The sequence below is a fragment of the Ursus arctos genome, unplaced genomic scaffold (assembly GCF_023065955.2).
Source record: "Ursus arctos isolate Adak ecotype North America unplaced genomic scaffold, UrsArc2.0 scaffold_9, whole genome shotgun sequence".
NCBI classification, from domain to species: domain Eukaryota; kingdom Metazoa; phylum Chordata; class Mammalia; order Carnivora; family Ursidae; genus Ursus; species Ursus arctos.
The window spans coordinates 541,698-567,480 of record NW_026623111.1 but is presented as its reverse complement, the minus strand read 5'-3'; the positions used below and the strand labels follow the sequence as shown (position 1 = coordinate 567,480).

The window sequence follows — 25,783 nt, the reverse complement described above, 5'->3', positions numbered from 1 at the left end:
AGCCCCCAGGTTCCTCCTGGGACCCAACAGTTCTTGCTCTCACGCTTAGGTGCTCACAGCTGAGAAGTGACAAGTTACTCATTTTCATTTATTTTTCTTCCTGGGTTTTAAGTTTTTAAACCAGGGCATAGTTTCTTACAGTCTTATACTACTGCACACGCAAATAGGGTTATCCATGTTTTCTAACGTTTACATCATTTCTTTGATTTTCATATCACATTTGCTAGGACCTCCAAGAAAATGTGGCATTGCAACGTCATGCAAAGGGAACGGCAGTGGCAAGAATCACCACTCACACCACGCTGGTTGGAGGTTTTGTGTTTTCTAGGCACAATGGTCTTGGCCAGTGTGGTCTGTAAAGATCTTTATTCCTTTTTCTGTTTTATTCTATTATGAATCATGATTACTATTACCATTACTAGAGTAGCCTACACAGATTAATAATATTGTAATAGATTAATTATGGGTTGATAATCTGTATTAATAGTGATTGCTGAACTTCGTCACTTTCAGTATTTATCGCTTTGGTTCTTTGAATTTTCTGTGCCATTTTGTCAATGAATTTATTGAACTCGATCTCGGACACCCTTGGAAGCCTGGCCCAGACCCACCACATCACAGCGTATCATCCTGAAGACTCTCTGTTGGATTCTTTTGCTATTCCCCTATTTAGATTTTTTTCTCATCCTCAATTATGAGTGATATTTGTCTGTAGTCTCCTTTTTTTTACTACATCAGGTTTTTATATTAAATTATACTGTTTTTATGAGATGAATTACGGAGTTTTCCATCTTTTTATGTGTTTTGGAAAAGTCAGAATAACACGGGAATGACTTTTCCTCTGACTTAAGGTTAGAGCATACCCATCTGTGGACGTCTCTTCCCGATGCTTTCCTTCATTACTTCATTTTTAATCACCTTTCCACTGTCCTATATTTGTCTATCCATGTCTTCTCCTATATTTTAAGTTATTTTAATAATTGGTATTCACTAGAAAATTACCTGTTTGCTGTGAGTTTCCAGGCACCTGCCCCAGATTTGCAAGTCGTGCTGTTTCATCTCCCGGCCGTCCGCCCCGTCTCTCCTTCCAGCTCCTGCCTGCATGTGGGTTTCTAAATTTCAATATACACGAGTTCTAACTAGAGAGCACCTCTCCTTAGCCAGGCTGTTAGAAGGGCTAGGGTTCTATTCTATATTCTATTAGAAAAACCACTTCATCTTCTTTCCTTTTTACTTGTTTTCTACTTAATTAATTTCTGGCTTTCCCTTCATAATCCCCTCTTTCTGCTTTTTAAGATGTATTTTATTGTTCTGATTCTAATTTCCTAAAATGGGCACAAAATCCCTCACTTTCATTCCTTCGAGCGCTGTGTTGAGCCTCTGGGCTGGGCTAAGTTGTGTTTACATTCTCACGGCTTTCCAAGACCTTGTGTGCTCAGATTCGATTTCCTGTTTTATCTGAGGGGTACCTAGGAATGTGTTTCTTAATTTCCCAGTGGTTAAAGTTGGGAGTATGTATGTGACTTTTGTTATTTATTTCAAATTTTGTTAGATTATAATAAGATCATTTTCACTGATCTACTTTTTCATTCAAAGGTTTTCTTCGCCTGCAAGTATGTAACGTCACGGCCGTGTGGAAAGTCCTGTGTCTTCCCTGGAGGAAAGCGAAGATCACTGTCTCCATCCACGTCTGTTGTAACATCACTAGACTCAATAATGGAGAGATCCAGTGAGAGTGCCCGGTCTGCATTCCTCAGTCCCTGTGGGGCCTTTCAGTTTGGCTTTACGTGTTTAGTTCCTTTGTTGGGTGGTACATAGAGGTTGATGCCTCACGTCTCCGTCGTTCCCAACATGCGCTCACTTACTCAGTGCGGAGATCAGCGTGCGCCAGGGTTCGCGCTCAGGCTCCTGTCCTCTTAGTGCTGTCTTGACATCGATCTTGCATCCTCTGTTCTGATTCACGGTCAGTTTTCCGGTATTCCCCTCGAATGGGGTACACGACGACATGTGGACTAACACTTCCCTGCTCACAGTAACGACTTCTGAGCTAGTATAAGATGCCTGGGGTGGAGTCCTTCTCCCTCCATGACCCATGGATGACATTTCAACGTCCTCTGCTTCCAACACTGCAGATGAGAACTCCAGGCCTGGCTAAGATTTTCTCTCTTGAAGGACCATGTTCTTTCTGTCAACAAGCGTGTTCGTTTCCCCACCCTGGCTGCCCCATCCACCCACAAGATTTCAGGGCATCATGGGTTTGTGAGGGTGAGGGAAAGGACAGGCAGAGGCTCCAGTGGGGTGCGTGGGTGACAGCGATGGGGATCGTGCACCTCTGTTGTGCTCTCAAGCCCCCCTCGGGTCTTGGTCGCTAATATTTTATTGGAGCACAGCCAGGCACACTCGTGCTCATTTGCTCATGGCTGCTTCCACAGTCTAGCAGCAGAGAACGAGCTAGACAGAGGCCTCACAGTGCTTTAGAGACTGGCAGACCCTGAGCTACCGGGCCCCAAGAGGTGACCTCCCTGAGGTGGAATCCCCTGGCCTCTCTGACCCCAGGGCACTGGCCTCCCTCCCTTGCTGGGTACCAGAGAAGAGAAGGTGGAGGGCCTAGTCTGGGTGGAGGCTGGTGGGTTAGCTGGAGGGTGAGCAGCCTCCAGCCTCCATGAGCCTCCCAAGGGGCAAGGGCACCAAGAGCTCCCTTTAAGTTGTCTCTTCCACAGGACCCCATTCAGATCACCGCCACAAACGTGAGTTACCGCCTTCCACAATGGGAATGGAAGGCAGGCCGCCCCCGCCCCCCCCTTCCGGGCCCTGCTAAATCCAGGTGCTGCTTTCCCAAGATGGGCTGCCCCTTGGAGAGCGGACCCGGCCACTGAGCCAGAGCACTGACCACTTGTCTCCCTCCCAGAGCCACGGGGCCTGACCAGTGGCTGTGGCCACAACGTGTACAGCATCAGATGCTCTGATTGCCAACACCTCCCCTACGGAGGCAGGACCCTCCAGAGAAGGGAGAAGGGAGAGACGACGGGGTTGCCTTCGGAGAACCCACAGAAGCATGGCCTTGCTCATTTAGACGGCGATCTGGCCGTTGGAATAGCTACAACTCCAATTTGCATCCGCGGGGCCGGTGCCTGGCTGCGCATCTCCCCCAGGGTGGGAGCAGGGGGCTGACCTTGGGGACTCTTCACCAGGCCTTAGGTAGTGTCAACAGTAGGCACAAACCCTGACCTGGCCCCTGAGGACAGACACTCTCCTCCCATGGGATTCCTGCCCAAACCAGCTCCAGAAAGAGGATCAGCAGACACACAAAATATGGGATATGGCGTGACACTGGACCAGTGCCTGCAGACCCCACCAGCCCTGCTCCTTCTCTCGCTCTCAGAGGTTGGGGAGGGAAGGGAGGGCTGATCCGTTCTTTAAATCATTGAGAACAAGGCTTTCTATGCTTTTGACATCTTTGGGAATCCCTAGGAGGCAGGGAATCAGACACCTCAGGAAGTACAGTTTGGCAGTGCCCAGCACCCGCAGGGCGTCCTGGCCTCTGCCCTGCCCAGCTCCCAGCTTATCCCAGCACCCGCAGGGTGTCCTGGCCTCTGCCCTGCCCAGCTCCCAGCCCACCCCAGCACCCGCAGGGCAGCCTGGCCTCGCCCCTCCTCAGCTCCCAGCTCACCCAGCACCCGCAGGGCATCCTGGCTTCGCCCCTGTCCAGCTCCCAGCTCACCTCCAGGTGGGCCTTCTGAACAGGAGGGTCCTGAAGCAGGGGCTGCAGCACGCACAAATCCAGGGTGCCTTCCCGAATTTGGGGTCCATGACCCCTCGTGAGCAGAGCCGCTGGAGGATTGTGGAGGTTCAGGACTCCCATGGGCAGCTCAGGGGTGCTGTGTACTCTAGGGGAGGGTGCAGATACCTGGGAGGGGTGAAGGCGCTGGGCTCCGGGTGCTGGTGAGAAGGAGCCCACCAGGTCGACCTGGCTGGGTGTGGTCTCTAGGGCACCCACCAGGGGGCATGGGCCCAGTCCAGCTGCCTCTGGGGGAGAAGCGGACCTGGGACAGTGTGGGGTCTTCCCTTACTGACAGGCCAGCCCAACCCCCAACATGACAGCCAGACCTAGGAATGAATGAAGAAGGATGAAGTGGTGGACAGCCCGGGGGCCCCCCACCTGCCGAGCAGAGTGGCGGTGGTGGTGAGCGTGGGGTGCCACTGGAATGGGACAGGCTGCTGTGGGGGCTGGCCCCGCCAGGCGGCCCCCAGGCTGTGCTTTTCCTTCCATTGGTTCTGGCCCCAGGCCAGGCAAGCCAGCTCTGACCCACATTTCCACTGGGCCCAGGCGGAAAGTAGGCCGCCAGCGGGGCTGGAGCCAGGGCGTCCAGCCGCAAGGCTACGGGGCCTCCAGTGCCTGCTCAGAATTTCCAGGCTGGGAAATAGTTCCCTGAAGTGGGGAGGAAGGCCTTCCCCTGGCCCTTGGGGGCTGCTGGCCTCCCTGGGCTGGGGGGCAGGCAGAGCCCTGCTGGGAGGAAGCTCCGTGTGTGTGTGTGTGTGTGTGTGTGTGTGTGTGTTCTGGTTCACTCGGCTCTGTTGGGAAGTCTGACCCTCGGCCTGCACCTCCAGGGCTCCCAGGGCGGGAGACAGCGTGGGTAGGGGACAGGGACAAAACCACTGGGCTGGGCGACACAGCCCCTCCCAACTGGGGCTGACTCCTTCGGCCCCTACGCCCCTGAAAGGGGCCCCTCCCTGGGACCCCTTCAATCCCCCCCCCAACAGGGGCAAAGCTGGACCACCTTCCTCACCAGACGGATGTGCCTGGCCATGATGCCATGGCCCCCAGCAGGGGCCAGTCCCCCTTGCTGTGCACGCCTCTGCTCACCACCAAGGCACCCCTGAACCCTAGGGGCATCCTTGGAAAGTGCTTCTCCTGTGGAAATAGCCCCTGGCACCCTGAAGCCTGTCAGAGCGCGGCCTCCAGCCCTGTGAGGAGAGAGGGAAAACCCGCTGGGATGTGAACGCAGAAGTCCCCACGTCTGAACCCACTCCCGGGATGCACAGCCAGCCTGGCCGCCAGCGAGGCCTGACTCAGAGCTTGGACGGAACTCCTTGCGAAGCACAGCAGCTTGGCAGGCCTGCGGGGTCATGAGGCAAGGGGTGATCTCAGTGCTCAGGCGTGTGGGGGCCGGAGGGCCATCTGGTGAGCCTGGTCCCATCCCACACCCTGCAGAGGGAGAAACTGAGGCCCTGAGGGGGTGTGGCCTGCACAGGGTCAGGACTCGGGGAGCCAGGGAAGGGCCGGCTCTGGGCTTCCCGGCCCAGCCTCACTCACAGCTCCGTGCGTCCCCCCAGAGCTGGGCATCTACTGTCCCATCGGAGCCCAGGAATGGGGACGCCCGTGGAGTGAGGCACACAGGCCCGGGGGAGGAGGCTAGCTGTCCTGGGGCCCCTGCACCCTCCATGCACTCTGACCCAAATCCCCACCGGGAACGTGTGCTGGGGAGGCTGGCCCACCGGACCTGGCACCCCCGCGGGCAGCACACGGAGCACACACTGTCTCACCCTGCGCGGCCCTGGTGGGGGGAGGTTCCTGCTGCCCGCCCCCCCATTTCAGAGCCGGTCCCTACGCCCAGCTCTGTTGGGTAGGGTCACCCCTGAGAAGAGCTTCTCCAGAGGGGTGTCGGGTGAGAGCAGCGATGACCCGCCTGCCCCCACTGCACGGTCGCCGGGGGGAGGGGACCCCTCGGCGCTGTGTGTCTGCTCTCCCCGCCAGGCCAGGGAGGCAGGCCCCACCCACCCCACGCCCCACCGGAGGTGCTGGGAGCACACACCCACAGGGACCGCACCGGCTCCCTTGGCACGGGGTCCAGGCATGGGCTGTAGACAAATGGGGCATTTGAAGGGGACACGACGCCTCGGCCCCTGGGACTGGCGTGTGCGACTGGGACCTGGAGGCTCGCACAGCCCTGGACATGAGCGCCACCCCGTGCCCGCCCCTCGAGCTGCCGCAAAGACCGAGGGCAGCTCCCACATTCCCCAAATGTCCACACACCCTCCAGCCCCACGTCTTCCAGAGCCACACCGCTCCCCTAGAGGGATGGGGTCTGTTCCCCTCCCCACGGACCTGGGTGGCCCCTGTGACTCACAACAGTCATGCCTCCCCCTCGGGGCTCTCGCGCTGGTCGCCGGCCCCGGAACCAGCCACCGTGCTGGGAGGAGTGCAGGCCACGCACAGGCCACGTGCCGCCGAGGTCCCAGCCCAGCGTGAACCCCTGGCACTGTGCCAAGGGGCCTCCAGCAACTGTGGCCACAGCCCTTCGGCCACCCAGGGGCACCAAGAGGAGCCGGGACGGCTGCCGACTGGGCCCCGCCAATGGTGCGGGTTCTCGGGCGGAACAGACGCTGTTGTGGTTCTGACGCTTGGGGTTTTGGGTGGTGGGTTATGTGACAAAAGGTAACTGGAGCCAACCCCACCGAGGGCCTGGCAGCAGATGCTCCTTCCGGGTCCTCTGGTGCTGAGCAGTCCTTGCAGCGCTGGGGTCCAAGTGCATACTCCAACCCAAGAAGGCTTCCTGCCCCGAGCCCAACTCCACGGGGCTGCATGTCTTCCGGAACATTCTGAGCGGAGGTGTGAGAGCAGTCTGCCTTTCCCTGGGATTCTCACCCATGGGTCCACCGGTTCTTCACCCTCAGATTTGCCCGAGACGTTGTGGCCCTCGGTCACCGCTCCGCCAGTCCCCGGGTGCCGAGCGTCCTCGTACTCTGCAGACTCAGAACTTCAAGGAGCATTTTCTTCTACTGTGTCTCTGAAAACATTCCCGTGTGTTTTACCGTCCTCCTCGGGAAACACCGGCTCTGTAGGTTGTGAATTTCATTCCTTCTTTCCCATCCTCCTTCGGTGGGAGACCCCTCGCCCTGCCCCCGCGTCTCTGGGCACCCCAGCACAGTGCCCGGCCTGCAGCCTGCAGCTCGGGGGCTCGCAGGGCTTCTGTGGGCGAGCGAGTCCTGTGTCCCCTGCTGGTGCCTCTGAGGACCGTCTTCCTCCAGGCGCCTTCCCGAGAGGGCAGCCATGGGCTGGGGCCGCCAACCCTTCCCCCCAGGAGGGGCTGGGTCCCACCCTTCGGTCTTCTCATCATGAGACAGGCTAAAGCTGTCCACGGGGCAGCTGTGATCATCAAAATGGCCAATGCCGGGGACGTCGCTTAGGGGGGCAAGGCAAGCAGGAGGCCCAGCTGCATTGGCTGGACAGGACGGGCTGGACAGGGCGTGCGGAGGACCAGGCAGCGACAGAGGCTTCCTCCTCACTCCCTCCCCACCTGCACTGTGCAGCCAGGGGCTTCCACTGCCCTCTGCCCCACGGGCCCCCGCACTGGGCCTGCTCCCTGCAGAGGCGTGGTGTGGGGCAGCCGAGCGCTCCCCGCCGCAGGGGGCCCTCAAAGGGACTGGCTTCTGTGTGCCGTGGTCACACGGATGGCAGGGCCCACACTGCACACAGCCCCCTCGGCACGGGAAGCCGGGGTCCTCATGAGTCCCACCTGGAGAGCTGAGCTGTGGCTCCTGGGTCTGCTTGCTGCACTTGCTGGAGAGGTTAGGTTTCCCTGTTCCCTGGTCATCCCTCTTCCCCGCTCTCCCCAGGGGCAGCACATCCATGAAATTCCCGTTGGGCCCCTCCAGCGTTTGGGCACTGCCCAGCCTTTGGGACGGCCTGCCCTCCGTGGGGCTCCCTTCCCGCCATCTGGCGGGTCCTACCAGGGGCCTCTGGCAGGTGGCACTGTACGTGGTACCTCTGCCCCACTTCTCAGTCCTGCTGTTGCTCTGAGCTCATGCTGGAGAAGCCGTGCCCTACCCCATTTTCAGCAGGTGGGGGCTCGGGGGGCCTTGCCCCAGCCTGAGGGAGGCAGGTCAGACAGAGGGTGTGCCTGGGTGGGTGCAGGTGGAGGGGACCCAACTCTGGCCGGAGTCCCTGGGTCTTAAGCGGAGGTTCAGTCCGCGAGAACAGGTGCCACCGAGGCTAAGGTGGTCTGGAGAGGTACGGAACATTCTGGGGAGAGATGGGAGGCCTGCCTCTCCAGGGGTCCTGCTCCTCTCCTCCCCAGGGCTGGGGTCCTGCTGGCAGCCCTGCGGGACCACCCAGTGACAGACACAGCACAGAGCAGCTCCCTGTAACGTCCACCACTGCTCTTTAGAGACCCGCACAACCTCAGGCCCTGGAGCCCGGATAAGGAAAGAGAGAGATCAGGTTGCCAGCCAGTGAACAGCAGGGCTGGGCTTTCAGGTGGGACCCCTGTCTCAGGTGGGACCTGTGTCTCCCAGAAGCTCCAGGACAGAGGCTGGAGCCAAATTTCTTCTTGTTGTTTCTAGTTCATTCCACCGTGGTGTGAGAACTGACACGCATTATTTCCCTCACTTTAAATTTATTGAGACTTGTCATTTGGTCAGTTGTGGAGAAGGTCAGAACAGGTGGAGTCTACATAGACAGAGGTGTAGTTTTGATGGGAGTTGAAGAGTTAAAATAACACAATGCGCAGCCGTCCTGGAAGTCAGGTCCTACCGGCATCCTTGCTTGGTTGCTTTGCTGCCTGTTAAGGGACTGCCCTGGATTGATTCTGTAAACTCTGTATTTTTGCCACATGTGGCCACTAAGTCTCTGCTTCATTAGCTAGTGGCCAGGTAATGGCTGGACGGAGACCTCCTGAAAGACCTGCTGTCACGCGCGCCCCCTGTCGCAGGGCGCCGGGCCGTGGGCTCGCCGGAGGGAAGCTCGGATCTTTCCTGAACACGAGCTGCCCTCGGAATTCGTGTGGCTTTCTAGATCCCCGCGAACACGTCGGTGTTTCCCATAGCTCCCTCGGACACCCCATCTCTCAGAATTTTCTTCTAAGATTTCGATTCGTCCCTTCGTCCCCACTGTCACCCACCACGTCAGGCAACTGCAAAGCTCGTCAACTGCCTGTAATTGTTTCCAGCCATCACCCCCGGGGAAAAGGCTTCTGTGTGGGGTCAGCTCTGAATCAGGTCAAATGCAGACAACTTTGCTTGGGGTCCTCCAGGAAACCAGAGTCGGTGACACTGGACGCTTCTCCAGGAGCGCTGTTCGAAAGGGCTCCATCGGGCTGTCGGGCTGTTGGTGTGCAGCATGAGTGGGGGTGCCCATTTTTAGGCTACTGGAAGCTGAAGAGTGGGGGACAGACCAAGTGAAAACACCTCATGGTCTTGGCGAAGACATGGGGAAAGTGGAACCCGGTGCCCCATTGGTGCGAATGGGAGATGGTGCAGCCGCCGTGGGAAACTGTGGGGGGTCCTCAGAATAGTAAACGTGGAACCGTCGCACAGCCCAGCCATTCCCTTTCTGGGTATACTATACCCAAAAGAGCTGAAAGCGGGGTCTCAAAGGGATGTTCGCACACCCGTGTTCCCGTAGCGTCACGCACAGCGGCTGAAGCACGGGAGCCACCCGAGCATCCGTCGACTGCCCGTGTGGGTGCACACATCACGGGCTCGGCCTGAAGCAGGAAGGACGGTCTGACACCTGCCACCCCACAGCGAGCCTGGGGGACACTGTACTCAGCGAAAGGAGCCAGACGCAGAAGGACAAGGCCTGAAAGATGCCACTTGTATGAGCTACTTAGAGTAGCCCAAATCACAGAGACAGACGGGGCTGCCAGGGGCTGGGAGGAGCAGGAGCGGGGACTTACTACTGAATGGTCACCGAGGTTCAGATCCACAAGAGGAGTGAAGACCTGGGATGCGTGGTGGTGGCGGCCATTCAGCAATGTGAACGTGTTTAATCCCACTGAGCTGTGCACTTAAAAATGGTCAAGATGGTACAAAACAGAACACCTTATGGCTTGCTGTTCTTACCAAAGTTCAGCCAATTTTCGGGATTACAACAAAAAATAAGAAACACTCCAAAGTCTGCTAGAGCCTGCTTCATGTCCAGGTGCTCAGAAGGTCTGTGCTGGCCGTTTTTGCCTGTTTTTCACCGCTTTTAAGAGGAAGAGCCTACCCAGGGGGGCTCACTCTGCCGTTTCTGCTGGGGTCCTGCCCTCTTCATGTGGGTGAGGACGCCAGGGCAAACCCTGGGAGCAGAGGCCCGTGTTCACGGGCGGCAGACCCTTGCCCAGAGCAGGGAAATCTATGTCCACACCAGATGGAAGCTGGTCTCCTCCCACACCTGCAGCTCAGCTGCCGTGGCCCTGCCCCCTCAACCCAGGTGTCGCTGGGACGCTGGCCCAGAGTCCTGGACTCACAGGCCCCCCTGCAAGTCAGGCCTGGTCACGGGTGTCTGCCTGCAGAGGGGAGCCCACTGGGCAAGGCCCCCACTGGGCGCGGGCTCCACAAGAGAGCAGGGCAGGCGCGGTGCTGTGGGTGTGGGGCTCGGCGGGCTAGCACCTGCCCCTTCTGGTGCCTTCCTGGGCCGCAGAGGCCGCAATGCTAACCCAGGACCCAGGATTCCCAGACCAGGTCGGGCTCCACATACCAGAAGTCCTCAGAGAAACCTGGATGCAGAACAGAGTTCAGTGGGTGCGAGGGGTGCAGGTGGGGCCGGGCAGGTGGGGCCGGCAGCTGGTCAGCGGCCGTCCTGCACACAGTCCTGGAAGTCGTTCTTGGAAGCTCAGCTCTGGAAGCCACACCCTGCTTACATTAGTCAGACTTGCTCTGCAGGAGCCCTGACTGAAAACAAAGCCATGACAAGACAGGGCGAGACGGGGCTCCTCTGGGCCAAGCGGTCAGGGGGTGTTCCCTGAGACTTACACACAGGGAGGTACAGGGAGCTGCCAGTGCAAAGGCCCTGGGGCGGAGCAGGCAGGAGCGTCTGCGCACAGGGAGGGGGTGCTGGGACAGCAGGGCGGGGAGAGCCCCTGAACTGCCGGGGTGTTGCTGGAATATTCAGCCCTGTGGGACAGGGTGTGTGTGCAGAGTCTGTGGTGTCTGGCAGGCCCGAGGCCCTTGGTAAATGTCTGGTGAGTGGGCAAATGAGCAGACAAACGTGTGCCTGTGTGACTGGAGGGATCCCCCTGGGGAGCCAGACAGCAGCGCCTGAGACAGCCTGTGCCCGGGTGGGGCTCCAGGCAGGCCCGCGCCACACCTGGAGAGGGCTCTGAAAGGACCCTTGTTACACCAGACCTCAAGAGCCCCTGGCACCCCGCGGGGGCATCCTGGGCTCTGGGACCTGGGGGCAGGGACACAGCCCGGGGGGCAGAGGACTTGGACTCGGAGCTGACCCAGCACTCCCCGCCTGCCAGGCCTATTCTCAGCAACCCACAAACCAGACTTCTGGAAATCCCACACAGCCCTCAAGGGCCAGTGTGAGCCCACAAGCCCCACCCCTCACAGCGGAGGGAAAGGGCTCCACAGCTGCCGGCCTCAGCAAGGAGGTGGGCCCATCGGTGGCCCATCCTGTGCTCTGTGCTCTGTACGGACTGGAGCTGCAACAGGCACAGGAGCTGGGGGGTGGGGGTGTGTGTGCTGCGGCCATTTAGAGGGGAGGCGGAGAGGACTGCTCTGCCCCGGGGCACTGGGGGTCTACAGAGAACACAGGGGGTGCAGACAAGGAGCGTAGGGGTGCAGAGAGCATGGGGGTGTGGACAGGGAGGGTGGGGTGCAGACATGATGGGGTGCAGACAGGATGGGGGTGCAGACTGGATAGGGGTGCAGACAGCATGGGGGTGCAGACAGGGAGGGCGGGGTGCAGACAGGGAGGGCGGGGTGCAGACAGGGAGGTGGGCGGTCCAGACAGGGATGGTGGGGGTATGGAGGCCTGACCAGCACCCACAGTCCTGAGCCCCGTTGCCCTGAAACCAGCTGAGGAGTGACTGAGCAGGAAGTGTCTCCCAGGAAGGGGCCCTGGAATTAGAGTCAACCAGTTAACAAAGGAAGCACTTACCAAATAATAGAATCCAATCTACAGACCGTATCCTGTCTGCCCAGCCCCTCCCCCACATCAGGGGTAGGGCTTGGTGGTCAGGCTCACTTCGCCGGCCCCCCCCCCCCAGCCCCACACTGAGACCCCGGAGGTTCTCATCCAGGGTTAATGAATGGATGGATGGCTTTCCCTCGGCGGGGTGGGTGGTGGGGGAGCTGTCTAAGTCGGCCAGGACCTCGGGTCTGGTCTCCTCAGAGCCACCTCACGGGATTCTGTGATGCCCGAACGGAGGCAGGACCTGGCCGAGCTGAGCGGACTCCCTACTGCCCGGGCTCCCCACCTGAGGCCCCACCGGGACCAGGGGCCACAGGTCGCCTATCCTGGCCTCCTCCTGTGCCCCTTCCCAGGTCCCATTGTGTCCTGAGAATCCCCTCAGGCATGACCTTGGGGGGCAGTCCGCCATCCAAGGAAGTGGGGCCCCTCCCAGGGGAGCCCAAGCAAGGAAGCGTGGACCCTGCCTGTGGGCTCCACGCCTGTGGCTCCACTGGTGGCACCCCCCCACCCAAGGGATCTTGCAGAGGATTTCCACATGGGTGTGGGGGTGCTGGGAACAGAGCCGCCTGTGAAGTGGGGCAAGTGGAGGCCGCAGCCAGCACTGGACAGCGCGTGAGCTAACGACAGCGGGAGAGCCTCTGCGACGCGGCCCGGGGCCGGGCTCCTGCTTTCTCTCCCCGGAAAAGGCCACTGCTTCTCAAGGAGAACAAGACACAGGTGCGCAGATGGCACCTGCCCTTCCTGCCGACATTCTCTCCCACAGGTGCAGGGCTTTTCCGGAGCCTGCAAGGCCAGTCCTCACCGGGCTGGGCTCCACACAGACGCCGACCCGCAGGGCGCCTCCCGTCAGCCGCACGGGGTCACGTCTGGGGGCCGGCTGCCTGCCCACAAAGCCGGGCAGAGACAGATCTGAACAAATGGACCCAGGCCACTCTTTTTGAAAAACACAGTTGTTTTTCACGGAACACTATATATCTACGTGAACATATTTTCATTTGTGAGCGAGTTAATATGTTTCCGCTATGGTTTCGAATATGGTAAGTATTGACAGCTATAACCCACACACGAAAGCTCTTGGGGTTCTCAATGGTTTCTAAGAGTGTTGAGGGTCCTGAGACCAAAAGGTTTGAAAACCCCGAGCGAGGACGTGTGTTCAGCCTGAGGCCCCGCAGCAAGAGGCTGCAGGGCGCTCTCTGCCCCGTGAAGCAGCTGTTTGTTTTCTATCCTGTTGATTCCATTTATTCTGTCCCTCCCCCCCACCCCCCACCGCCTCTGGAATGTTAACAGTTCCAAAAATCGGAATGCTTTCTGTTTAAGCTTAAAAGCTCCCTGGGCAGTTCTGATAAGTAAGAGCTTGTCTTCAGTTCCCAGACCCCACGATTAGGGTGCTGGAAGTAATTCTCCCGACAGTGAGCAGCGACCAGCTCTGGTCCGTTAGCCCTGTCCCCCGCAGCCAGGCGTCCCTGGAGCTCTACCCCATGGGGAGCTCTGGGCCGCCTCCCTGCCCCAGGGAGCTTTTCCGGAGCTGGAGCTGGGACAACTCCACCGGCGTGGTTCTGGCTCCTCTCTGGAGCGGCGGCCTCAGGATGCCCTGGCCAGCCCTGTGGACGGCGGCTCTGTGCACGCTGACATGCTGTGTGTGCCAAAACTCAGAGCCCCGAGGCCAGGGATGCCTGAACTGGGAGCCCCCACTTCTCAGCTCATCTCCAACACTTGGACTAACTTCAGGCCAGGACTGTGGCCCCTCGGGTCCCACCCTGCTCGGAGGGTGTAACGCACTGGCGGCCGGCGTTCCCCAGCCCAGCTCTCCTCCCAGCCGCGACTGTGGCCGCACCTCCTGGGAGACACTAAGACAGGCTTGTTGGGAAGGGGGAGCGGGAGGGAGAGGAGCCGGGGCGGGGAGGCGGGAGGAAAGACAAAGAAAGGGGTGCGGCAAGTGGCAGGCGCCCGAGGGAGGAGAGTGACCTCAGCGCCAGAGAAGCATCTGCTCGTCGTCAGAGCGAGGGCGGACGGCGCTGGAGGAGCCCCTTCTCTCCCTCTCCCTGTCCTAGCTTCGGCTCTCTGTACGGCGGTGGCCAGCCAGGGGGGCTGTCCTGGGCGTAAATTGGAGCTCTGGGCTCCTGGGGGGGGACCATCCGCTGTCCACAGCCCAGCCACCAGCCCTCCCGCCGCTCCTGCTGGGTGAGTACGAGTGTGCACCCCTGTCCCCATCCGGAGGCGCTGGGCCTCCTGGCACTTTCCTGGGCCCGGCAGCCCACAGCACCCCAACAGGGAGGCCTGCGTTTGCTGGTGTCATCCTGGGCACAGCGAGCCCAAAGTGTACCCTCCAGGTTCCCGGGACTCAGGGATGCTGCCCCGCGCATGGCTGAGACCCAGCCAGAGCTCCGAATCTGCCGGGCTTGGGATCCAAGTGTAACCTGACGCGGCTTTGCTTTCAGGGACAGGACGGGAGTGCCCCTGAGCCTGATTGGGACTGAGAAGGGATGCGTGTGGGGGGCTGCCCTCAGGGAGGTCCCTGCCCCTCCCCTCCCCAGGGGCCAGCGGTGCCAGCTGGTGGAGCTCTCCCTCTGCTCCTAGGTCATGGGAGCCCCAAGTCACGCCACCACCTGGGGCAGGGCCCTGTGGGCCCTCCTCCTGACCGCACTTGGCTGCGAGGCCAGCCAGCCGCTGGGGGGAGAATCTGTCTGCACGGCCCGGCCCCTGGCCAAGTACAGCATCACCTTCACGGGCAAGTGGAGCCAGACAGCCTTCCCCAAGCAGTACCCCCTGTTCCGGCCCCCCGCACAGTGGTCGTCCCTGCTGGGTAAGTGCAGCCCTGCGGCCCCAAGCCCTCCACCATACTTCCAGTGTGCAGGGTGGGCACGCTCAGGCGTCTGCGGAGCACGTCGGGCTGTGCTTGGGCGCTGCCCCGGGCGCGAGGGATGTGCGCTCCCCCGGGCGGCGGCTCACACGCCCGCCTCGCGCACAGGGGCCGCGCACAGCTCCGACTACAGCCTGTGGCGGAAGAACCAGTACGTCAGCGACGGGCTCCGGGACTTTGCCGAGCGGGGCGAGGCCTGGGCCCTGATGCGGGAGATGGAGGCGGCCGGCGAGAAGCTGCAGAGCGTGCACGAGGTGTTCTCGGCGCCCGCCGTGCCCAGCGGCACCGGGCAGACGTCCGCGGAGCTGGAGGCCCACTCGCGCCACTCGCTGGTGAGCCGAGGCAGCGGTGGGGGGAGGCGCTGGGCCGCCGGCTGCCCCGCTGAGCGCCGTCCTCCGCGCAGGTGTCCTTTGTGGTCCGCATCGTCCCCAGCCCAGACTGGTTTGTGGGCGTGGACAGTCTGGACCTGTGCGACGGGGACCGCTGGAGGGAGCAGGTGGCGGTGGACCTTTACCCCTACGACGCCGGCACCGACAGCGGCTTTACCTTCTCCTCCCCCAACTTCGCGACCATCCCGCAGGACACGGTGACGGAGGTGAGCGGTGTCGGAGGCGAGGGGCCACAGCGGCCTCGTCCCTGCCCGCAACACGCGGGTCTGCAGGCGGCTGCTCTTCAGGGAGGAGGGCCTAGGCCGCCCGCCACACCCTTCCTGCTGTTTCCCACTCGCGGGCCCCCGACAGCCTGCGCGGCCTGGGGGGGTTCTACACTGCCGGGCCCAGGCCGCGGTCCCCCCGCCCCCGGCTCCACCCCGCGACCCCACCCCACGCAATCGCACGCACGCGGCTCGGAGTCGTCCACACCGCTGCTCTCTCCGCAGATAACCTCCTCCTCTCCCAGCCACCCCGCGAACTCCTTCTACTACCCACGGCTGAAGTCCCTGCCCCCCATCGCCAGAGTGACCCTGGTGCGACTCCGGCAGAACCCCAGGACCTTCCTTCTGCCCGCCCCAAGCCCTGCGGGCGCTGGCGGGGGCAATGAGATCGCGGACAGCCTCTCAGGTGAGCGCGTGCCGGCCGCGACCACGACCACGACCACGACCAGGGCAGGCTCCCTGCCCGCAGCCCCCGCTCCTGGGGGGCCCTGACGGGCTGCTGGCTGCAGGGGTGGGAAGCGCGCTCAGGTCTGCCGGCCTCACAGGGACCCCTGACAGGGCAGCTGCCAGTACTGACCCCCACGATGAGGCCTTCTGTCTCACCCTTAGAATTACCCTAGATGGTGAGGGGCCGCCACATTCGAACACGAAATGACACTGGGGCCAGAAACTGACCCAAAGGGCTGGTCTTTGAAGTGTCAGTGATACCTCAACACCTGCCACTTCCCAAGTGCACGCGGGTCACCTGCTCCCCTGAGGGCCAGTGTCCAGGGAGCAGGCCCCAGCGTGTCCGTCCACCCCACCGATGCCCCCCAGGGACGCCTCACGTTGAGCCGAGGTGGCAGAGCTGGGAAAGGTGCTCCATTCAAAGCCCGGCTCCTGGGGATGATGCGCCCTCGCCGCGGCCTGCCGGGGCGGGCTCGGGGGGCAGGGGGTGCAAGGGGGGAGTCAAGCCCGTGAGAGTCGTGTGAAAACAAGGGCTCGAGCGTTCAGCGGAGGGCGAGGTGGACTCTAGGTTCCGTGCTCAGCACCAGATGCCGAGGCTCCGGGGCTTCAGAACGCGCCGTACAAGACGCTGGGGCGCTGGGGGTTCAGGGCACTTGGGGCAGGTCGCTGGGGCTCGGGGAGATTTGGGATTCGGCTGACCGATGAGGTAACTCTTGCACGTTTGCACTTCACCAGAAGTGAGTGGCGAACCAGACCCCTGTCAGTGGCGTCCCTGCGCGTGGCCCGTGTCACAGCTGACAGGCAGGACACCACTGAGCGGATCCCTCTGTGCCCCCATCCACCCCGGCAGAGGGGACGGTGGGGGACCGGCCGCGAGCGGGTGCGGGGGCGCTCCCACCACGGTCTGAAGCCCAGAGCCCCCTGCCAGCCCGGCTGCATCTCAGCAGCCAGACCCTCCCTCTGCCTCCAGGGCCCGCGGTCTCCCCACTCCCCGCTGCCAGAGCTCCCTCCCGGAGTCCCCACTCAGGAGATGGGGAGATGCGTGGGCTCAAAGGTGGAAATGTTCCCTCAAGGCGTCTCAGTGGGATGTGGCAGGCCTGTGATTGGTGGTCTTGGGGGCTCTAACCCAGCCCTCCCTCCTGACGCCGACGTGTGGGGCTGGTCTTGGACAAGGACACGCACCTGTTCACAGGCCTCTCTTGTGCCTGGTCCAGTTCCAGAAACGCCGCTGGACTGCGAGGTCTCCCTGTGGTCGTCCTGGGGGCTGTGTGGAGGTCCGTGCGGGCAGCTGGGAGCCAAGAGCAGGACTCGCTACATCCGCGTGCAGCCGGCCAACCAGGGGGCACCCTGCCCCGAGCTTGAAGAGGAGGCTGAGTGCGTCCCCGACAACTGTGTCTGAGACCAGAGCCCCGCAGGCCCTCCACCCCGCGTGGGGGCCAAGCCCGGTGGTTCAGCTGGCCAAGCGGGGCTTTGTCCGCCACCTCTCTGAGCGCCAACGCTGACCCACCCCTCCGCACAGACACGCCTCCGGCTGCTGGAAGGAGCAGGAGATGGGGAGAGGCCACTCTTCCAGCAGGCTTTTCTCTCGGGCACCCAGTCCTGGGACCCACTCCCGTGGGTGACTTCAGCCCTGAGCTTACAAGTCTCTGCGATACATCGTGCTCCACCCCACTTCCTGCCGGTCGGAGGTTGTCTTCACGTGCAGATGGCGTGCCCACAGCGCCCACCCCACGGGGCCACTGCAGGAGAGCCGCACAGCCCCAGGCCCAGGAGCCCCAGGCCACAGCGGATAGGAAATACCTCGGACCTGCTGTCCCCAGGGGAACTGGCGCCCACGCCCCTGCCTGCCCCGCAGGCCGAGGCTGCCCCAGGCAGGTCACACAGGTCAGGTGGATAAAGGAGAGCAGGCTCGGACACCTCACCTTGGCATTGTCACGTGACCCATCTCCCTGCACTTGAATAAAGACTGTTTCCTGATATTAGGGGCCCTCGTCTTGCATTTCCTGGCAGGGCGCTGGGAGAGCCAGCCTCCCACCCCTGGAGTAGGGTCTCCCCTGCGTGGAGGGCATGCCCGAGAGTCCCAGAAGGGCACCCTGTGAATGGCGCGAAGGAGGTCTTCACAGCCACCGCACACACCCAGTGCGCAGGGCGGCTGTTGGCGGGATGAGCGGGCAGTCCCGAGGAGCGTGCGGCTGCCTGCGGCCGGTCCCTGCCCCCACCACTGACCGCCAAGCCTCATGGAGATGCCCTGGGGGCTCACTGTTCATCTGCCCAGGCCCTTGTCTGAGGTCAGGGGTCCCAACCTCGTCCACCAGCACGGATCCCATGTGGGGCCCTGAGCCCTGGGGCTGGGCTGGTCCCTCAGGGAACCACCAGGAGATGGGGAAAGGCTGCTCTCTGTTTTTTGGGACCTTTCCAGAGCATTCTTGCTCCTGCTTGGACACATGCAGAATCAGATCCAACAACTACCCCCTCCCCCGTCCTGTCCACTGTCCTCCCCCATCCATTGCCCTCCCCCCTCCACTGCCCTCCCTCTCCCTCCCACCACCCTCCCCCCAGCCATTGCCCTCCCCCCTCCTGTCCAATGCCCTCCCTCCTTCACTGCCCTCCACCCCCCCCCCCCCGTCTATCGCCCTCCCCCCTCCTGTCCGCCACCCCATCAATGCTCCTGCTGTTCTTGGTCACTTCTGTAGAGACCCCTGTCACCTCTGCCTCTGTGTTTTCTCAAGGTCACATCTTCCCCCTGACAGGTGTCCCATCCACCCTCTGAGAGGCAGTGTTGGACCCCGCACGCTCAGACCCCCCGCTGATGAGCCATCCGCACCCCGTAGAAGCACTTGTGCGGGACGCTGCCCGGCCTTGCACACATCCAGGGCCACGCTGCACATTGTCTCCCCTCTCTTGTCCCCTACTTGGTCATTCTCAGCAGCCATTGTCTCCCCCTCCTATCTTGGGGGACGTTTCTCTTGGCCTCCCCTTCCCCATCAAGTCCTCCTGCTCCTGTGCCCACTTCCAGCCACGGGCCGAGGAAGGATTCTCCGCATCTCCTGTTCCCAGTGTCTCCCTCCTCACGGGATCCCCACTCTGCTGCCGTGGGCAGCTCCATGTGCAGTGCACCGCCATCCATGCCCCTTGCTCTTGGTCCTGTCCCTCCAGCGGCAGGAGGTTTGACACCCATCCCCCTCCCCCACGGCCCCACGGAGTCCTTTGGGACAGCCCCTCCCACACTGGATGGGCAATGCTTCTTCCTCATCTCTCTTTTTTTTAACGATTTTATTTATTTATTTGACAGAGAGAGAGACAGCCAGTGAGAGAGGGAACACAAGCAGGGGGAGTGGGAGAGGGAGAAGCAGGTTCCCCCCTGATCAGGGAGCCCAACGCGGGGCTCGAACCCAGGACCCTGGGATCGGGCCCTGGGCTGAAGGCAGACGCCCAACGGCTGAGCCACCCAGGTGCCCCTCCTTCCTCATCTCTTCTAATGGCTCTCCTCTACCCCCTGACCCCTCCCCGTGGCCCTCGTCTACACCCCAACCCGTGAGCTTGATCTCAGCCCCCTCCGCCCTCTACTGTTGCTCACCTCCTTGGACCCATTCCTCACTCCAGAAAAGATGCACATCCCATGTGGTTGCCTTGACCCTTGACCTAGGGGAGGAAGCAGTGAAAACAGCTGCTTGTGACCCCTTTTTCCCCCACGGGGAATAGATGCTTAGCCAATTGCTTGGGTGTGTCCGCTGAACAGACTGGGGGCATTCACTAAGGGGAGAGGCTCGCCAGAGAGATGTTCCCAGCAGATGCTCCCTGCGGGTCTCTGGACGCGTCATCTCGGGGCACAACTGACGTACTTCATGATACCTCACTTTCCAGCCTGCAGGCCTCACCGAGAGCCCGGACGGACCTGGAGCACGCGAGGAGGTCCAGCCCCCTCTAGGCCACGCCTGAGCCTCCCACGTGCTTGCCTCCCTGCATCTCCCTGCAGTGGGCAACGCGCTGGGTAGACTTCTCGGAAGTCTTGCAAGCAGACTTTCTGGTCTGTCTGATCACGGACACAATCCGCCCGCGGGCAGTCGCGGGCACAGTAGGCCCCCCACGAAGAGCCTGGGGTGAGGGGTGTGCACATGGTGACGGACGGCACATACCTGCTGAATGACTGATTGAAGAACTCAACCCGCTTTGACTTACGGGAGTCCGGGTCCTGAGCCCCCGCCAACACAGACCAAACGAGGCTCCTCCGGACACACGTCCTCTGTGTGTAACGGACTGACGAGGTGGTAGGACGCAGGCGGTTCCTCGGAGGCCGAGACAAGAAGCAGCGGGAGCCAGGCTCCTCCTGGGATGGCTCTGCTGGCCTTGGCACCTTTAGCCTGGGGTGTCTGAGGCCCGGAGCGGGGCAAGCAAACAGCAGCCCTTCAAGGGCACAGCCTCCTGCGTTTGGATCTGCAGAGAGAAGAAAACTACTCTCCCTGACAATTCCTAAACAGAAGCGCGTACTCACAGGCACGAGATCTGATGACAGCGGGGATCTGAAAACCTCTCATTGGAAGTTTTGCCTGAAGAGTCCTGAGCTGGTGGCACCCTGAGCACAAATCTTCCCCGGAGACCTCACTGTGCACCCGGGACTCAGAAACTGCCACGGTAGCGTGAACTTACAATCGAAGCTCACCGATCACACGAGGAAAACCAGCCTGACCCCTGAATCAGAGGAGACAACAAACTACAAAATCAGAACCAGAAAGCCATGGATGCAGTGGTCACGAGTAAGACGTGATGAACCGGTTGGCTGTGTTATCCAGACCTGCACTCAAAACTCCGAAGTACGGGCGCCTCAGGGCTCCGTCGGTGAAGCGTCGGCCTTCGGCTCAAGCTGTGATCCCAGAGTCCTGGGATCGAGTCTCGAGTCGGGCTCCTTGCTCAGTGGGGAGCCTGCTTCTCCCTCTGCCTCTGCCTCCCGCTCCCCCTGCTGGTGCTTTCTCTGTCTCTCTCAAATAAATAGGTGAAATCTTTAAAAAAGAAAACCTCCAACGTGTACCACAGAACTGAGCACATAGCATGACTACAGGTTCAACCTGAAAAGCTGGATAAGCACCCCAGTTAGTGCCGTTTACAGGGGATGGAGGGTCCTGTTAGAACACTAGACGGTGGGGTGGGATGGGGCAGGGCGGGGAGGCTGTGCCAGAGTCCCCCTGCAGCGCCCAGCCCGCTTCCCTCCTTCTGGAGCATGGCATTGAGTGGGGCCGCAGGGGTGACGAGCGTCACTCTTCGGGGCCAGAACATTTACGGCCCCGAGATGCTCCAGACTCCAGAGCACAGGCCAACATGGAGGCGCATCTGCAGAAGCCACTCCAGGGGGCAACACACTGAGGACAGCCCCCTAGGGGGTGCACAGGACCCCCAGCCAACTTGGGAACAACCTTGGTTGTATTAAGGCACTGAGATTTGAGAGGGGCAGGTGATGAAAATAAACCAGTAAACAAAGCCTACATTAGATGTGCATGAGGCAATGGGACACCGCCCCTGGGGCTGCTGCTGGGCTGCTGCTGGGGCTGCTGCTGGGCTGCTGCTGGGGCTGCTGCTGGGGCTGCTGCTGGGCTGCTGCTGGGCTGCTGCTGGGGCTGCTGCTGGGCTGCTGCTGGGGCTGCTGCTGGGGCTGCTGCTGGGCTGCTGCTGGGGCTGCTGCTGGGGCTGCTGCTGGGGCTGCTGGGGCTGCTGCTGGGCTGCTGCTGGGGCTGCTGGGGCTGCTGCTGGGGCTGCTGCTGGGGCTGCTGGGGCTGCTGCTGGGCTGCTGCTGGGCTGCTGCGGCTGCTGCTGGGGCTGCTGCTGGGGCTGCTGCTGGGCTGCTGCTGGGGCTGCTGGTGCTGGTGCGTGAGGGGCTCTTTCAGGAAGGTGGCTAGAGACACTCTCATTGACAAGCCCACCTCTGAGCAGACCTTGAAGGAGGAGGGAAGCCTGTGGTTACTGGTGATGAGTGTCCCCAGCGGGGGAGCAGCTGGAGGCCGAGGCCCTGCGGTGTTGGGGAACAGCTAGGAGGCCTGTGTGGCCGGCACGGAGAGGGGGCGTCCTGCAGGAGGCCCGTCAGGCGAGTCGTGAGAGAGCTTCTGCTCTGGTGAGGTGAGGAGTGGATCGAGCGTCTTGGGAAGGCTTTGAGGGGGAAATAACTCATCGGCATACGTTGTACAGGGTTATCTGGTTGTTTTGAGAGCAGCACGGAGGAGCAAAGGCAGGACAAGGAAGAGAGTGAGGGGTTACTGCACTAACCCAAAAAGGAGAGGGCTGGGGCCACGGAGATATGGTCAAAATGCTAAGAAAGGGGTAAAATGGATGAACGGATAAAAGCCAGAGATCATTTTGCTGTAAAAGCAAGAGAGAGATGCTCGTAGGGCAGCATCTAAGGGTTTGCCCGGGGATGTTACGGCAACCCCTTTCTCGTTCACAGCATTAAGTTCGGGTAGGTCGTGGTCCTACTGGGTCAGCCCAGGGAGGGGCAGGGGCCGAGGGAGGGCAGGTTTACTCCGGAGGCTCCGGTGGCTTCTTTCCTGCTGTTCCACTGAAAGATGAGGGACCCGGGCCAAACGAGGGGGCCCAGCATCTGTGCTGGTAACTGTAGGCCTCTCACATAGGCTAGAAATGTGTGTGCTGGCCCCCAGGGGATGGCTGAGGGGCCCCGTGCGGGTCAGGACCCAGAGCCTGCCTGTCAAGGAAGGGGGGAGGACCACGAGAATTGGTCCGCTGCCCCCAGCAACCACAGGCAGGCGATTGGGCTTGGGCTGAGCGGTCAGGGGGTAAGGCATTGAGAGGTGACAAGAGGGGTCTCCCCAATAGAAAGGGCAGACTGAAAGCTCAAATCTAACCACTCCCGCCCAAACTGCATCAAAGCTACAGAAAAGGGATGTTAGGTCCATACCCCGGGTGCTCGCATTGGGCACTCTGGGCGCACTTCCTCCCACACATACACCTGCAGCCTGGACTCTAGGTGAGAACGCCATCTGCACTCTGCTCTTTTCACAGGAGGCGGGGAGAACTCCCACGCCCTCCTCCCACTTCCAGAAATAAGCAAACAAAACGATTGACTGGTCCTGGAGCAAAGAAGAGCTGGTGTGGAAGTCAGTGAGCGAGCGTGGGAGCAGCTGGGGCCACGGCAGGGTCAGGAGGACGGCCCTGGGGTGCTCCCCTGCTGAGCCGGCCTCAAGGTCAGCAGCGCTGTCCCTGATCTCTCTGCGGGGAGCTTCCCAGCTCCTTGTGTGGGTCTCAGGCCTCCCACCCATCAAATCCAGCGATGAGGGCAACACAAAACCACCAATTAAATAAGAAAACAATTCGCTATTGAAAGTCAGCTGACAAAAGGCCCCAAGAGGCTCATTCATCTGAGATCGCAGATAATGAAAGTGTCAGACATGGAATATAAACCAGGTACAAGAGAAGTGGGCCCCGATGGAAACAAACAGCTCAATCTGGAAAGGAGGGACTGTGGGGGATAAAGCACCAGGCCCAGGGTGAAGAGCTAACAGAGCACAGCTGGGGAAAGATTTCGTGACCTGGGGGCGCAGCCAAAGATGTCGAAGAGACCGAAAACGGCAAAAAAACACGGGAGGTAAAATGAGGGTTCCAGAATGTTCTCAGCAGGTGCTCTAAAGGGTGTGATGGCGATAATGGAGAAGAGGTCAGCCTCAAAGAGAAAACCACACAGAAGTTTCAGAACCTGCTAGAACAGGGGCGCCTGGGTGGTTCAGTTGGTTGAGTGTCTGCCTTCGGCTCAGGTCATGATCCGGGAGTCCCGGGATCAAGCCCCACATCAGACTCCCTGCTCAGCATGGAGTCTGCTTCTCCCTCTGACCCTTCCCCCCTCACGCTCTCTCTCTCTCAAATAAATAAATAAAATGTTAAAGAAAAAAAGAAGAACTTGCTAGAATAAAAAGTTATCTCCAGAACCAGCAAGCCCACCGTATCCCCAGCAGGACAGCAGAAAGCCGTCCATGTCCATGTGTATCCCGTGGACGTGCTGAGCGCCCACGCGAGAGAAGACCTTCAAGGGACGCGGCAGAGGAGGATAGCATCCGTCAGAGTGACAGGAACTTCTCGACAGCAGCCAAGGGGGTCAGAAGGCAGCCAAGGAATACTTCTAACACGTTGAGAGAGTCGTGAACGCAACACCCCTTAAAGAATGGAAGCTCTGATACGTCTTCAGACTGACAAAAACAAAGAGAGTTTCATACCGTGAGAACAGCCCTGAAGGAGCTTCTAAGGAACGTGTATCTCCTAGCTCGGCCCTCTGAACCAGCTCAGGGACAGCGCCGTCCAGCGAAACAAACACCCTTTACATCACACGCTGGGGACCAAAGCACACGGGCGCCAAGAGACAAGGAGACGATGGCAGGGGGAAGTGTGCCCCCCACGCTGGGGCAGAATGTGTCTGAGGTGACTGTGTTGGACCCTGCGTCTACTGAAGGCTTGCAGCTTCCAGGGAAGGCTTGGATGGAAGATCGAGGCTCATGGGGTCATCTCCAGCTCTTAGCAGAGTAGGTGCTGCCCACCCCCAGCCCCACCCCAGCCCTCTGCCCCAGCCCCACCCCAGCCCCACCCCAGCCCCACCCCCAGCCCCAGCCGCAGCCCCACCCGCACACGTTTCCGGGGCAGCTGCACATAGCTTGCAGGAACCAAGGGGGCAAAAAGACCCTGTCCTCGAAATACTGGGAATTTGTTCTCTGACAGCTGATGGCTGTTTCTAATAACGGAGGGGCAGACACAGAGGCGGGCACCATTGTTGTTGCCCCCTGCTCCCCCATTGCAAAACCATCCCCCTCCAGCTGAAGTAACTTCAGGGAATTTAAAAGGAGAGCACACTTTTCTCCTCACTCCCCCTTTATTTTCCACTTTTTTCCTCTCTGGGAGCTAAATATTAAAGACAAGGTCATTCAAAAGCAACTGCACATATAAGGGAAATTAGAAAGTGAACGTGCGTGTCCAGGGAAAGTCTCAAAAACCCCTAGGAAGACCTCAAGTTACCCTCAGCCCAATCCTCAGCACAGAGACAGCCTATGGCCATCAGAAAGAACCTAGGGGCACCTGGGTGGCTCAGTCAGTTAAGTATCTGACTCTTGATCTCAGCTCAGGTCTTAATCTCAGGGTTGTGAGTTCAAGCCCTGTGTTCGGCTCCATACTGGGTGTAGAGCCTATTTAATGAAAGAAAGAAGGAGAGAAGACAAGGAAGAAAGAAGGAAAGAAGGAAAGAAGAAAAAAAACCATAAACCTCGGGGAAGGGGGAGAATCTGATTTTCAGAGTTACCACATTATTACATTCAAATGTCCGGTGTTCAACAAAAAATTGCAAGTCTTACAAAGACACAGCAAAGTGTGGCCCATTCAAAGGAAAAAGGAAAATCAACAGAAACCACTTCTTGAAAAAAGTCTAATGGCAAACATACTAGACAAAGACTTTAAAACAACTGCTTTAAAGATGCTCAAAGAACTAGATAAGACTCCCTCCTTATCAGTAATTACTTACATGTAAATGGATTAAACTCTCCAATCAAAAGACAGAGATTGGCAGAATGGATAAAAACACGAGATCCGACCATAGGTTGTCTACAGGAGACTCACTTGAGATCCAAAGACACAAATAGATTGAAAGTGAAAGGATAGAAAAACATACTCCATGCAAATAGTGACCAGAGGAAGCAGGGCCAGCCACACTAGCATCCAAGAAAATAGACTTAAATTCAAAAATGGTTACAAGAGACAAAGGGCAGTATATTTTAATAACATTTCAGTACAAGAAAATGTAACAATTATAAACATTTACACACCCAATGACAGAGCATCAAACTATATAAAGCAAAAACTAACGGAATTGAAAGAATTAGTAGGCGGTACAGTAATGGTTGGAGATGTCAGTCTCCCTCTCTCAAGAGTGGATGAACAACCAGACTGA

The 25,783-nt window shown here is 59.8% G+C and overlaps 1 protein-coding gene across 2 annotated transcripts; it reads left to right on the top strand.

The window, feature by feature from the left end:
• Positions 1-13,841: 13,841 nt before the first annotated feature.
• On the top strand, positions 13,842-17,840 carry LOC113245676 (spondin-2). Of its 2 annotated transcripts, none has more exons than XM_057309542.1 (6): positions 13,842-14,083; positions 14,480-14,705; positions 14,871-15,094; positions 15,166-15,357; positions 15,640-15,820; positions 16,597-17,047. In XM_057309542.1, exons 2-6 carry the CDS (start codon positions 14,483-14,485, stop codon positions 16,767-16,769), a joined length of 993 nt encoding a protein of 330 aa, XP_057165525.1. In that variant the 5' UTR covers positions 13,842-14,083; positions 14,480-14,482; the 3' UTR covers positions 16,770-17,047. The 2 variants fall into 2 exon arrangements, with proteins under 2 accessions (XP_057165525.1, XP_026341629.2); XM_026485844.4 differs by lacking the exon at positions 16,597-17,047 and adding an exon at positions 17,076-17,840 and having other exon boundaries at positions 13,846-14,083.
• Positions 17,841-25,783: the final 7,943 nt, after the last annotated feature.